This window comes from Tiliqua scincoides, chromosome 1, assembly GCF_035046505.1.
Source record: "Tiliqua scincoides isolate rTilSci1 chromosome 1, rTilSci1.hap2, whole genome shotgun sequence".
Taxonomy (NCBI): domain Eukaryota; kingdom Metazoa; phylum Chordata; class Lepidosauria; order Squamata; family Scincidae; genus Tiliqua; species Tiliqua scincoides.
Window position 1 is genome coordinate 44550994 of NC_089821.1, and position 14706 is coordinate 44565699.

The 14706-nt window shown below is 47.1% G+C and overlaps 1 protein-coding gene across 2 annotated transcripts in view; it reads left to right on the plus strand.

Moving 5' to 3' along the window:
* SPON1 (spondin 1) overlaps positions 1-13995 on the plus strand; it is a 333204-nt gene extending 319209 nt beyond the window's left edge. The window contains exons 9-16 of one of the 2 annotated variants that reach the window (XM_066633015.1): positions 5203-5343; positions 7576-7654; positions 9357-9539; positions 9639-9809; positions 9920-10087; positions 11347-11511; positions 12550-12813; positions 13802-13995. In XM_066633015.1, the coding sequence (XP_066489112.1) occupies positions 5203-5343; positions 7576-7654; positions 9357-9539; positions 9639-9809; positions 9920-10087; positions 11347-11511; positions 12550-12813; positions 13802-13965 (1335 nt within the window). In that variant the 3' untranslated portion in view covers positions 13966-13995. The remainder of the gene's footprint in view (positions 1-5202; positions 5344-7575; positions 7655-9356; positions 9540-9638; positions 9810-9919; positions 10088-11346; positions 11512-12549; positions 12814-13801) is intronic. The other variant, XM_066633016.1, reaches the window with a different exon arrangement.
* The last annotated feature ends 711 nt before the right edge of the window (positions 13996-14706 follow it).

Here is a 14706-nt window from a genome sequence, read left to right on the forward strand (position 1 = left end):
CAGGCCAAAGGCCCATCTAGTACAGCTTCCTGTATCTCACAGTAGCCCACCAGATGCCTCAGGGAGCACAACATAACAAGAGATCTGCAACCTGGTGCCCTCCCCTGCATCTGCCTATCTAAGGTAATCCACTTCTAGAAACAGGAGGCTGCACATACCTATCGTGACCTGGTGCATTACATCAAGCGCTGACTTGATCTACAGAAGTCTTCAAAGCAATCGTTAAGAGAATGCTTGCTATGGATAAGAAGTTAGAAGCTCACTCATAAGAACAAATGAAAACCACGTTTGTGGTAACAAATTTCCCTAAAGATCTAGAATGGAACAAATGGTGCCAGCTTTAAATACTGGGCCAGCCTAACAGCCCAGTCCCATCCATTCCCTTCCCCACCGATGCAGGCATGCCACTGGACAGCGAGCACTCCCGTTTGTTTACTTACCCAGAGGTAAGCATTCAGTGCTGAAATGGATTTACTTGAACCTGCACTAGTGATTTAGCTGGTGCAAGTCTGAGTGGTTCTGGGAAGGCTGATTGGGAAGGAAGATTGAAGCCTGAGATAGGATATCGGCAGCACTGCTGCCACCAGCCCACGTTCTGTCCCATATCCTCCCCCTCCTCCCCATTCCATTCCTGTTGCCATCAGTCTCACCTTCCCAGGTCCAGTGGTGGTCCTTCCATGCTGCCACTGATTGCGGCAGCTGTTTTCAAATGGCTGCCAGTGGTGTGCTGCATGTGCCACTGAAAACCATTTCACAGCAGTGGAACTGTGTTGGGTAGGAGGTCTGATCCAGAGGGTAGAGCCTCCGTTTGCCTGAAGATAACATCCGAAGGTCACCAGTTCGAGGCCACCGGCACCGTGAACGGCGAGACCTTGAAGCAGCTGACAAGCCTAGCCAAGTTATGCTGAGTTATTCCACCTGCTCTTTGGCCGCTGTCAGCCTGTGTGGGAGGAAAACGGAGGCCAGAATGTGATACCAGATCATAAAAGATCCATCTGAAATGTTGTGGTTCTTGAAAGACAGAATCTTCTTCAATTGTAAAAATCCCTATTGGGATTTAGTATTGCCTGCCTATGTAAACCGCCTCGAATTAAAGTTGGAGGAGAAATCTGATGACCAAGAAAGGCGGTATATTATTATTATTATTATTATTATTATTATTATTATTATTATTATTATTATTATTATTATTATTAATAATAATAATAATAATAATAATAATAATAATAATAATAATAGTAGTAGTAGTAGTAGTAGTAGTAGTAGTAGTAGTAGTAGTAGTAGTAAAACCCTTATGTACACTGGTCCAATCTGGTCCAATGTACACTGGTACATAGGCTTGGGCCATTTAAAAAAAAATCTTATTTAGGGCCCAATCCAAACTTGCACTTGTGCCAACACAAGTCCCTTGCACTGGGAGTGTTGCAAAAGTGCTGTAAAGCACTTTTGTGCCACTCAAAGGAGAGATAGGCCAGAGCACATCTGTGTGCCGGCCTCCCCACACCGCTGCAGTCCTCGAAGAGAAGGTGAGTTGCATTGGCTATGCTCAGCCAACACAGGGTCTGGGGGCATGGGGAGGGCAGTAAGGAGGCGTGAGGGAGATGTTGCAGGGCAGGGGGAAGGAGGGCAGCAGGAGTTACTGGGGCAGACAGAGAGTGAGAGACAGGGCCAGAACCCAGCACTTATGCCGTATCCTGACCCAGTTCCCAGGCAGCCCAGGGCAGTCCCAGGCTGCTCAGATTTGTGCCACCTCTTCAGGTGGCACAGATCCAAGCAGACCCACTGAGGCTGCTGCAGCACAACACAGGGTAAAGGGAAACATTTCCCCTTGCTTCAAGCTGGCTAGTAGTCAGCCCCAAACTTGCCCTGATACAGCACTGGTCTGCTGTCTTGCCTGTTTCCAGTGCAAGTTAGGATTGCATTCTTAGTCTAATCCATCAAAAAATCTTCCATCGTTTTACAGGAGTATCTATAGCACCCTGCTCAATAGGTTGTGCCTGGAATTAAAAAGTCAGGATTAGGCTACCAAATGTATGGAATACATTTGAAACCCCTTCTGCTTCTGATGTTCTTATTTCAGCAAAGTCATTGGTGTTTGTTTATGGTAGGGTATTCAGAACTTAATGCATCCATGTTGAGATTTTGTGGCTGACCTTTTCAGCAGCTAGCAGAAATGAGGCAAAAGCCTCAGGGGGGGAGAACGAAGGTTGGGGTGGCAAACGAAAGCTCTCAGCATTCCATTTGAACTTTCCCTTTTATGTATCAAAGTGGAAGGTTGAACAAGCAAGCCTGAGAAAGCTGTGCACAGTGCAAAGCCCACTTTAGTCTTGAGATCAGTCACCCTGAAGTCACTGTGGAAACTGGGACTGATTTATAAGAGCTGGCCGACAGAGTTCATGGACATTAGCTAGGAGTCAACACAAAGTCTTCTGCAATATTCAATTTTTATGTTCAATATTTACTTTCCTGAATTTGTACGAAAGGAGTTAATGAGAAATGTGCAAGTGTAGAGAAAGTGAGGATTTGGCTAGACCAGTGTGTTTGTTTTCTGGCTACATTAATTTGGGGGGGGAGGGTGCTAGAATCCCAAACTCTTGAAACAATTCAATACAACAATATTTATTTGAAAGTAAGGAGGGATTCCTTAGAACAGGGCTTCTCAAACTGGGGCATTGCAATGTCCCTGCCAGAGGGCCCTGGACTCTGCCCCCTTAAGGGGTGGTGGCAGGGGGGAGGCAGCGACGCGATCCCCAGGATCACTTCGCTAAGGGGCGCACAGGGACTGGCATGTACTCATAAGTCCCTGCAGCAGCCTCCCCGGGGGTGCAGGGAGACCTTACTGTCACTCAAACTCTCCTAGAGCAGTGTTTCTCAAACTGTGGGTCAGGACCCACTAGGTGGGTCGCGAGCCAATTTCAGGTGGGTCGCCATTCATTTCAATATTTTATTTTTAATATGACAGACTTGATGCTACCATGGTATGTGAACGCATGTGGGGAAATGTGACAGACATGTACTTTTAACAAGTTACTCTGTATGTTCTTTTAACAATGATAGTCAATGAGACTTACTCCTGGGTAAGTGTGGGTAGGCTTGCAGCCTAGAATTGTTAAAAATTTTCCTGCTAGATGATGTCACTTCCGGTCATGACATCACTTCCAGTGGGTCCTGACAGATTCTCATTCTAAAAAGTGGGTCCCGGTACTAAATATGTGAGAACCACTGTCCTAGAGAGTTTGAGAACTGCTGCCTTAGAATGTTGATCCAAAATGTTTGATTATCCATAGTCAAAAGTTAAGGTGCATTGCAATACGTTGCGGACATGCAGGAAAGACAAAGGGGATGCATTCATAGAATTCAGCCATGTAATCTCACTCATGTCATAGTTATTACATGTGAGGCCTCCCTGTGGGGGGGGGAGGGGAGGGCCCGCCCAGCCTTTCTGAGGGGGACCCCTTTGTGGAGGCCTCAGACTAGTTCACCAGAAGAAAGGGGGGGTTGTGTCACCCTCTCAGCTCTTCCCCTCTCAGCTCTTCCCCTCTCAGCTCTTCCCTCCCCCCTGGAGATCTACAGCTGCATTCCATCCTTGATGGGTGTCCTTCTGGCTGCCTAGGTGCTACAGAATCACCTCCCATTGAATTGTAAATTCTTAGCAGCTAGGACGGAAAGCCCCTTGCAAGCCCCTTCTGTGTTACTGGATTACTGTGGTTCAGGCTTGCAATGCTGCTAGGCCTAAACTGTACATATTCATGACAGTTTCCCTCCCACCTCTTCTCACCTGGAGCTGCCAGGGTTGTTCCTGAGATTGCTGGGAAGGCTGCTGCCTCTGCTCTGGTCTCTGCCTTTGGGGGGTGGGCTGGCTCTGCCCACCTGGGTCCTGTAGCTCTGCAGACGATGTTGGGAGGTCCAGCTCCCAATGTCATAGCCAGGTGCCCTGCCTGTCAAGGCAGGTCCTGGCTGGCTGGCTGGCTGGCTGGGCGAGGGAGTGCTCCCCTTTTCCCTTGAGGCATGGGAGGGGCGGCTGCCCAGCAGCCGAATGGCCTGTGTCCTGTCTCCCCCCTCCAAGGTGGAGGGAGAAGCAGGGGGTTTGGTGCGCAGTATTCCTCTGCTGCGCTTTATCCCCTACAGGAGTGCCCAGGCAGCGTATGGGGATGTGGCCCCATGTTCCACCAGTTTCCTCCCTGATCCTCTGGCCCAGAAGTCTTCTCCCTGGGTAAGTTGGGGACCTGTGGGAGGAGGGGAACCCCGACACTACATTTTAGTTCTCTCTGCAGTTGCCTTGTAAGGAACATCAGCAAGCAATTAGGTTGCCTCGATGAGCATCTTGCCCCATGAACGAGATACAACATTAACATCAGACTCCACTCATTCTTTTGTATTTTCTTGCAACATTTGCATTTTTCACGTTTATACAGTATACAACTAATGGCCCAATTCCATGGGCTGTGCTGTACTGAAAAGCCCCATGTCGGTAAGTCAGCCTGGAGGAGGGCAGGGGGCAGGGTGGGTGGAAGGGGAAGGAATGAAGCAGAGATTGGGGTAGGGAGGGGGTATGTTGGAGGCAGTAGCTCCACCAATGCCCTATCCCCCTACCCTATTCACCTACTGGGGTCCAGTCAGACTTGTGCTAAACAACTGACACATGTTTGAGTAGTTTCAGTTGGACAGCAAAGGCTTACTCCAGAGAAATGGAGTAAATGTTCCCCTTACCTTGAAGAGGCCTTCACAGCTCGAAACTCCCCCATACAATTCGATTCATGCCATATTGGCATGGCAATTGCACTGCGAGTGCATTGCAAGGAAGTTGTGCTGAATTTGGCTGCCTGGCTAGAACATTCAAACTGAAAAAGTATATTAGCAAAGGCTCTAATCCTCTTCACACTTAGCTGGGAGCAAGTTCCACTGAATTCAGTAGAATTGACTTCTGAACAGAAATGCCTAGGATTGACCTACAAAGCACATTTCGACATAAATCATAGTAACTACAGTCTGTTTAATTGGCTACATCAGTGCGGGAAAGCTGAATAGGACTGTGCCCAGAGTTGGCTGGAAGAGACACTGGAGATGCAATTCCAAACTGGTCATATATATATAGGATGTTTAACTCTATAACTATAATAACATAGGCTGATGCTCTACTATTCAGTACTATGTTCTTCATCTCTTCATTTCCTTTATATCTATGTCTCTTTTTGACTGCAGTCACCCAACAAACCAACAATACCTCAAGAGAAGATAAGACCGCTCACAAGTTTAGATCATCCTCAGAGTCCTTTTTATGATCCAGAAGGAGGTTCTATCAAGTCAGTTGCCAGAGTTGTCATCGAGAGGATTGCACGGAAGGTATCAGATAACAATACAAATGGAATATTGGGTTAACACTCTGGGCCAAGTATGGTATTTTATTGTGTTTGTAAGTTATAACAATGGATAAAGCCAGAAATATAGCTCCGTTTGCCATTACTGGATTTTTCAATAGACGGAACATCAGAGAAGTTATACATCTGATTTGCTGTGTACTCAGAGCTGGCACAAATGTCAGTGGCCCCAGGGCCCAAGCCTATCCAACTTTCCAGCTCTGGTGTAGCCACAATGCAGCCCTGTGATAACACATGTTCCCAAATCTTGAGGAGGCCCCAGTGACTGCCCCTCCACCACAGAATGCAGCACACACCCCACTGGCACAAGAACTGGAAAACTGGATAGGATTGGGCCCCCAATCTCGCAACCATGGTCATGGGATCATATGCCTCCTTACCACAGCATAGCCCTCCTCAAGGGTGGTAGTGGTACCTCCTCTAGTGGTACCTCCTCTAGTGGTACATTGTGGAACCTCTCTGCTTAAGAGATGAACTGGGTTCCGTTCTAGAAAATGGTGTATTAAGTGGAACTCCTTGCCACAGGACTTTGTGATGGCATCTGACCTGGATGCCTTTAAAAGGGAAATGGTCAGATTGATAGAGGAAACATCCATTGTAGGTAACAAGCCATGACGACTATATGCAACTTCCAGGTTTTAGAAGTAGCCTGTTTTTGAATGCCAGATGCAAGAGTGTGGCAATAGGATACAGCTATCTTATGCTCTCAGTGGCATCTGGTGGGTCACCGTGAGATACCAGAAGCTGGCCTAGATGGGCCCTTGGGCTGATCCAGCAAAGCTCTTCTTATTTCCTTATGATGGTGTACTAATGAACTTCTGAGACGGGCCGAATGGCTAGGCCATATCTGGGACACATTTGTCATGGAGAAGCTGACCCATCAGAGGCTGGCAGTATTTGAGAAGCTTTTGGGAGTTCATTAGGTTTGTAGATGACTCATTAGACATTACAGGGGATGAATGGCTGCCACTGACCACATCTCCCACACATGTCTTCTCAGTGACATCTAGGAAGAGAAGTGACATTGTTCCATTCAACATTTCCCCAACTTGCATAGTATTTTTCTTTTTAGTAGCATGTGTATTTTGAAAAACCTCTTTTGCAGTGGCTTGCAATTTTGGGTTCATACTTGTCAGCTTCTCCAGAGAGAATTCTCAGCTTCTCACCACTGAAAAAAGGCTTGACTATACCCTGCAGAATTTAGCTTCTTAGGGCCATTTGTGGAACAGAATCCCGAACACCCAATTAAAGAGGTGTTCGGAGTTTGTTTTGCCTGGCCGGGACACGAGAGTCCAGTCCCTCCCCAAGGGGGAGGTGAAGGGGCGGGGTCTGGCAGCCACAACGGACCTTTTAAAAGGGGACGAGACCCAGCCCTCTTCCTCCTTGTGCACGTGGGCACCATGGGAATACCCGCCCGCCCGCCCTAGAGGCAGTCTGAGTTTAACTGGTCGCCGTTTGGGGCCGGGTAGGAATTTTTTGCTGCCTGCCAAGATTGGCCGAGGGCAGGCAGTTTTTTCGCCTACCCCAGACTGTTATGGGCCTGGGGGTTACATCCCCCCCTGTTTGCAAGCTGCCATTGGTCACTTTAAGAGGGCAGGTGGTGCGGGTTAGGAGGCGTGAATGGGACTTTGGCATGCACCTTCAGGCGGCATAGGCAGGGCAGAACCCTATTTCAGTCCTCAGGGGCTTGGCGGCACGAGGACGTAGACGGGGCCCTGGCCGGGACCACGGGGCACACCTTAGAGGCTCAGCAGCTCGAGGTGGTGCAGTCTGCGGTCCGGCTGCCTTCCCCTTAAGGGATAGACATGGATGAGACGCGCTGTCCCAGCAGCGGGGCGTGACTTGGAGTCGGGTGCATGCCCGCCTGGGGGCAGAGGTTTCTGGTACCGCCCAGAGGTCCCTCCCCGCACCACAGGGGCTTTTGCTGCCTCGGATGCTGCAGATCTCAGCCTCTGCTTCTCTTGGTAACATGAAATAAAGTTGCCCTTTCTCCCATATCTGTTGTCTCGAGTGTTCATTGGACAGTGCGGAAACAAACCTTAAGGGGTCTTATGAATGCAGCAGGGCTGTGTAACTGTGAGAGTTCATGAACACAGATCTTGTTTGTTCACTTTCTGGCAACTGATTTTCCATCCCAGTACCCACAATTGTATTACTTCCTCTGCCAATTTAAACCTTTGCAAATGTTTCTTTGCAGGGGGAACAATGCAACATTGTTCCCGATAATGTTGACGACATTGTCGCAGATCTTGCTGCTGAAGCTCCAGAAGACGAAGGTACTTTTTAATTATGTTCTTCTTGCGTGAGGTTCTGTTTTGCTTCATCCTCTGGTGCTGAAACTCTCTATTTCATGTCTTCAATGTTATTATTAGGACAGTATTAAAAAAACAAACACAGGAGGGGAAAAAAAAACCAATTTGCTTAGCCATTTGTGGTTGGAGCCAGCATCATTACTTAATAAACACCCACAGCGATGGTGTCAGCAGGTGGAATTTTTTTGGAATTGAAAGCAGCACTAGACTAATTGAGAAGAAACTTAATCCCACTGACTTTATTATCCTGTGCTGGTTGGTCTTCATCAGGCTGTACTATTATTTTCCTCCTCTAACTGCTCTTCTTTATTAATGGTTGTGTTTGTCTATAAGGACAGGCTGCCCTTGCAAGCTTATGCATAGAATTCCAATGAGAGAGCAGGAAAGGTGCAGCCAGTGAGTGTATGTGAGAATCTCAACTTGGCCTTTTAGAGATGATGGAGTGGATTTTTAAAAAACAAAAGGAGCCTGCTGTTGGTCTAGCTCTGAATTCAAGAACAAGTGAGAGTTAACTGCCTCAGGGCACAATCCTATCCGGCGCTGGAGCAGGCAAGCCAAGAGGCTTGCGCTCTATCCAGCACGGGATAAGGGTCCAAAGTGGAAACTTTTCCCCTTACCTCTGGGTAAGGCACCCTGGCCCCTATGGGTCTCCTCAGACTTGCACCACCTACGGAGGTGGCACAAGTCTGAGGAGAGCGGAGTGGATTGAAGTTGATCCGAACTCCCCGGCAACGGGGGTTAGGATCCGGCATAACTGCCAGGTCCCAGCTCCACCTCCCGCTCCCCACCACCCACTTCCAGGACCACCCACCACCCGCTCTCCCCTGCCCCAGAACACCTCCCTCCCACCTCCTCCCCGCCCATTCCAGAGTTTTGCATCGACCAAGCTCAGCCATCGCAAGAGTCCAAGCCTCTGTCCAAGCCTCTGTCAGTGCAGAGGCTTGTGTCAGAGGCCAGCATGCCTCTGCATGCTGGTCTTGCCGACTCCCAAAGAGGTGTGAGCCTCCTGGGCCAGCACAATGGACTTGCACCAGCCCAAGCGTGCCTCCGGATTGCACCCTCGGTATCATTTGAGCCTTTGTCTACTTTTGCCTAGGATGCAGGCAACTTGTGCTCTTTGGTCATGTTTGTGATCTCATCTCATTAAAACTAAGCATTCCTCCCAAAGACCTAAATTTCAGAACAGCAGCTCAAGGAGCAGGTTGCAGTTTACACTTTTAGAGAGTATGAATGAATTTGATGGTTGAATGACTTGTGGCCTCTTTCAATACTTGGCATAATGAAAATGTATCCATAGTATGGACCCCAGAATGCTGGCCAAAGAATATGCACTCAGCTTCCTCTCTTTCTTAGCACCACTTCTCAATCTTTAATCTGTGCTGCAGGTTAGGAATGGGCTATAAGTGATGCAAAAGGGAGTGAGATATTGGGGGAGCACCTTTGTGCATAGTGAATCTATGGGGGGAGAGGAAGTTGACAAAATAGAAAGACGTGGAAAGAAGAAAACAGAAGGGACAAGGAGGGATGTGTGCAGGAGCTTGTCTGTGATTTTTACACATTTTCTGTTTTGTAGAGCCATTTGTGGTGGTGGTCATCATCATCCCCATGACAATGAATCCCCGAAGTTTACTGTTTACTCAGTAAAGTATTTCCTTTTGTTTTTTAGATGACACCCCAGAAACGTGCATCTATTCAAACTGGTCCCCCTGGTCAGCCTGTAGCTCTTCCACGTGTGAAAAAGGCAAGCGGATGAGGCAGAGGATGCTGAAAGCTCAGCTGGACCTCAGTGTACCTTGCCCAGAAACTCAGGACTTCCAGCCCTGTATGGGTCCAGGCTGTAGTGATGAAGGTGAGAAAGTGTAGAAGGAGTGCAGGGGCAAGCAGGGAGCATCTTTGTCACCTAGGTGAGAATTATGTGGACAAATGGAATGTGTCTTTGGTGTTTTAGATGGCTCCACGTGTATGATGTCCGAGTGGATAACATGGTCTCCTTGTAGCGTATCCTGTGGCATGGGAATGCGATCCAGAGAAAGATATGTCAAGCAGTTCCCTGAAGACGGCTCGATGTGCAAAGTGCCTACCGAGGAGACAGAAAAGTGTATTGTGAATGAAGAATGCTGTAGGTGTCCCACTTAGCCTTGCAAAATCTAATCAGCATAAAAGCATTATGTGAACCTTGTCTTAAATGAGTGCCATTAGACTGATCTTCACTCTTTGTTTGACAAATAGCTCCAAGCAGCTGCCTGGTGACAGAATGGGGGGAGTGGGATGAATGCAGTGCCAGCTGCGGGACAGGAATGAAGAAGCGGCATCGAATGATAAAGATGACCCCAGCAGATGGATCCATGTGCAAGGCAGAAACCACAGAAACAGAGAAGTGCATGATGCCCGAATGCCGTAAGTACCTGTGATCCACCTGGTGACTGTGAAGCGGCAGTGCATTTTTCCTTTCACGTACTGCTTGAGCACAGCTTGTTGGTATTGGCATAGGGGGGACAATGGTACCCTATAGGAACATGCAAAATTTATAACATAATGCAGTGTTCACTGGTTCTCTGGTTCTGTATGTGGATTACCAAAATGTTTCATGTAGGCACAATTTTGGCCTTTGCATAAATCAGGGGTGGTCAGCCCTTCAACTTTAAGGCTCCTGGATCCTTGACAATTGTGCAGAATAGTGAATTTCAGTGAATTCACTGACACAAATCTGAACAGCCTGTGTAAGGTCTATTGAGCTGGGCAGGGGGTTAGGTGCTGCAGCTGATCCTGCCCCCGTCCCAGGCCCACTTCAGCTTCCAATTCATCCCCCTCCCCAACTCCATTCTGCCCTCCTGCCACCATCTCCCACCCCCCATGCCAACCTACCCGGGCTGCCACAAACTCACACCTTCCCAGTCTGGATCCCATGGGTCTTGCTGGATCCAGCAAGCCAGCTCATATCTTCGCATCAGCCTAGCCTGCTCTCAAGGAGGCGCGAACGTGCTTTACGGCATGAGAACTTGCACCAGCCAAAGAGCAGGTAAGGATTGCACTCACAGGTATGCACTAAAACTCAAATATATAAAGTCAGTCTCAATTCATTTGGGTTAATTAGTATATCTTCTCTTGTTACTTGTTTTTTTTCCCTCCTGCGGAATATTTATTCTGACAAGAGAACTTTTGCATGTTATGAAATCACTCATAGACCAATCTGAAACAAGGTCTCCATGGTGAGACTTCATGATATATAAAATCAGTAAATAGCACCACCGGAAGTCTGGTGGATTGGCTGGCTACATGCTATAAAATTCAGCAGTTCGTTGAGGCAGCAATCTTTCACCCAGTCGCTGTACTTGCCCATGTTTAATGCTTTTAATACATCATGAAATCAACCAGAGGAGACCCTAATGGTGTTGACTGGTTCAGAATGATCTTAGATGAAAATGCCCTTTATTTTTGGCCCAATCCTATCCCCCATCAGTTTATGCTATGTAACTATGCTGCTGGAGTGCACACTGCATGAAATAGTGGGGTGGGGGGAACCAGCTCTTTTGCTGTCCAAGGAGAATCAGGGCTGGGAAGAGGAGATAAGATCTCTGCATGCACTGCCTGGGCTTCATTTTCAATTAAGCTGCTGGCTGTGAAAGCCTTTGCATTCCCCCCCCCCCCCGAACTAGATACCATTCCCTGTATGCTGTCTCCATGGTCCGAATGGAGTGACTGCAGCGTAACGTGTGGGAAGGGGATGAGGACCCGACAGAGGATGCTGAAGTCTGCGGCAGAGCTGGGAGATTGCAATGAGGAGCTGGAACAAGCGGAGAAGTGCATGCTGCCAGAGTGCCGTAAGTGTGATATAAGAACATTAAAAGAACACTGCTGGTGCTGGATGAGGCCAAAGGCCATCTAGTCTAGCAAACTGCTTCCTGTAGTGATTAATTGGATGCCTGTGGGGGGCTCACCAGCAGAACATGAAGGCCGCAGCACTAACCTGTTGCTGTGCCCCTGCAATGCAGGTCTGCTACCTCTGACACTGGAGGTTCCACAAAGCCATCCTGTAAAAAAAATACATGAAGTAAATTGCCTAAATAAATATGTAGTTGCTGGTGATGGAAAAGACGTTCCCCAGCAAGCAGGATGAATTTACAGCTAAAAAATAAGTGAGAAGATATTCTAGCAGAAAGAATAAAAACACTTTATTATTTGGAAGCTTAAATGTACAAAGTCATTTTTGTGACTGTTCAGTACAGATTTTGAATGTGGGCAGCTGCTGCATTCACAGTGAGAGCATCAAGGAATGTTCCTATTTTAGCCGTTCTATTAACCCAGGCATATCATCATTTTTCTTTGATGATTCAAAGGATCATTCTCCGTTGTTCTAATACAGGGTGTCCAAAGTTTTTGGCAGGAGGGCCACATCATCTCCCTGACACTGTCAGGAGCCGGGGGGGGGGGGAGAATTAATTTACATTTAAAATTTGAATAAATTTACATAAGTTTACATAAATGAATATACGTATTAAAGACGAACTTATATGAATGAATGAAGGTCTTGCAATAGCTCAATGCCTATAAAAGGCCTTGCACAAAGCAAGGCCAGCCTTTCCTTTGCTGCTGCTGCTGCATCACAGATGTGAAACAGCAAGCAGTGGAGGAAGCCCTTATTCCACAGCTCACATGAGAGGTCAAACAGTTGCCCTCACACTGAAAGCAGTTGCGTTGGGCCAGTGTGGGCTCCAACAAATCTCAGGAGGGCCAGAGGCTCATTGGAAACTGGGGGCTCCCTGAGGGCCGCATTGGGAGGTCTCGAGGGCCGCAAGTGGCCCCAGGGCCGAGGTTTGGGCACCCCTGTTCTAATAGCATCCCTTCTTCTGTCTATGCAGCTATTGATTGTGAGCTCACGGAGTGGTCCCAGTGGTCAGAGTGCAACAAGTCTTGTGGGAAAGGTCATATGATCAGGACGAGAATGATCAAAATGGAACCCCAGTTTGGAGGCGCTCCTTGCCCAGAAACGGTGCAGCGTAAAAAATGCCGAATAAGGAAGTGCTTGAGAAATCCCAACATCGAGAAAAGGCGCTGGAAAGAGCCTCGCGAGAAGAGGAGAACTGAACAAGCAAAAGAAGATGTTGATGGTGAGCAATTCCCAGGTATGTGCAGGGCATGTTGCCTGGAACAGTGTGAAGGAGGAGCAGACTGATATGTGCAACACAAGCTGACAAGACTGTTTTCCTGAGCCATTGATATATCCCTGAACTGCCACTGGGGAACTGCTGGGTGTTTAATGCTTTAAATGAATTTAGCCAAATCGTATCCAGGGCCAGCCCAGAGTGTGCAGTGATGCTGACACAGTCTCTGTTGTATGCTACGGGTCAGTCAGGGACCAGTCAGTGGCAGAGACATATGTAAAGAAATGTTATATTTGCCTACTGTGCCGCACTCTGGTCCATTATGGCTCTACTCCCATTTCCCCCAGCTCTTTTGAAGCAGACCAATTGAAGGTGCAGGTCCAGCCCTACACTTAAAGTGGCTACTTATGCCTGCTTCGTGTCTGGGCCTGCTCTGCCCCAACCTTTTTATTCATTTGCAAGAGTAATCCATTTCCATGGTCAATAGCTGTGGCTCAAATTATTTACTGGCCCCTTCAAGATAGCTAACAGAAGCAAATCTTCATGCATGAAAGAGGGAGGAAGGGGAGTACACCTGAACTGGGCCACTGTGATGGATGCTGTGGTGGAAATCCATGAGTCACAGACAGAGACAGAATGAAGAAGTTCCACAAAGACAAAAGATAGCCCAAGGTGACATGTGGACTAGCCCATTGACATTTCATCAACTAAACCAGTGGGGGGTACCTCCAAGGGGTACCGCAGGGTATTCGCTGGGGAGTTTCAAGAGATCCCATGAGAGTACTGTGAGATCCAAGATGGTGGCTCACAGGAAGAGGATGCCATGGAAGAAGGGAGCCATGATGCCCATACGTTTGGAAACTGTTGAGCTTAACTATGAGGTTTTAAAAGTCTAACATTAAAAAAAAGGAAAAAAAAACAAGTAAAAATAAACAAGTAAAAAGAAGCAGGACTTTTAAGCACCCAATGCATAGAGTTTGACTATTTTTATCTCTTATTTTGCTCGTAGGTTGCAAGATGAAACCATGGACTGCTTGGTCCGAGTGTACCAAACTTTGTGGGGGTGGAATCCAGGAGAGGTTAATGACTGTAAAGAAGCGTTTCAAAAGCACTCAGTTTACTAGTTGTAAAGACAAGAAGGAATTGAGAGCCTGCAATGTCTTTGCTTGTTAGCAAAACCTTTGGCTTCTGAAGAATGCACTCTGAGCTCAACGTAAAATCAACTTTGGTTTGATTTTTTTTAAAGAAAAGATATAAATTGTGTATATTAGTCTTCATTTTTGCAGTGTGGTTTGCTTATTAGTCTTGCTGGTGCAAGAGATATATTTTATAAATATTTCCTCACAACTGTATGCTGAGAGTGGCTCCTTGATGCTCCAGCTAGCCCTTAATGCATAAAACTAGTGAAGTCATTGTGAAATCTTATAACTTTGGAAATTATAGACATCTCTGTGGACATACCATAGTCATAGAAATATTCCCTGTACATACACGGGATGCATGCACAAACAACATTTCAAAGATCCAGTTTCAAAATATCCAAAGCAGTGCCTCTGTGATTACACAACTGTGCCAAGGAATTATTCAATAATGCTGGTTCAATAATACTACAGGTGCATATTTATCTTTAACCATCACAGGTGTAAAAATGATATTTATAGCAATGCATTGACAAATTGTTTTTGTTTTCCTTCATGAACATACTAGGGACTCCTATGAAATAAACCATATTTTTAGGGAAAAGTTAAGCAGCTCATATCTGTGAATAGCCCAGAGGTGGGAAACATGTAGACTAGCTCAGAGGCTGAATCTGAGAACACATTTGTGCACACTTTGAAAAAGGTTGTTATAGGCGATAGGTACAGGTAAGCAAGCACTGTTCTTAGAGTTTCTCTTGCGTGGCCCAGAGCTGGG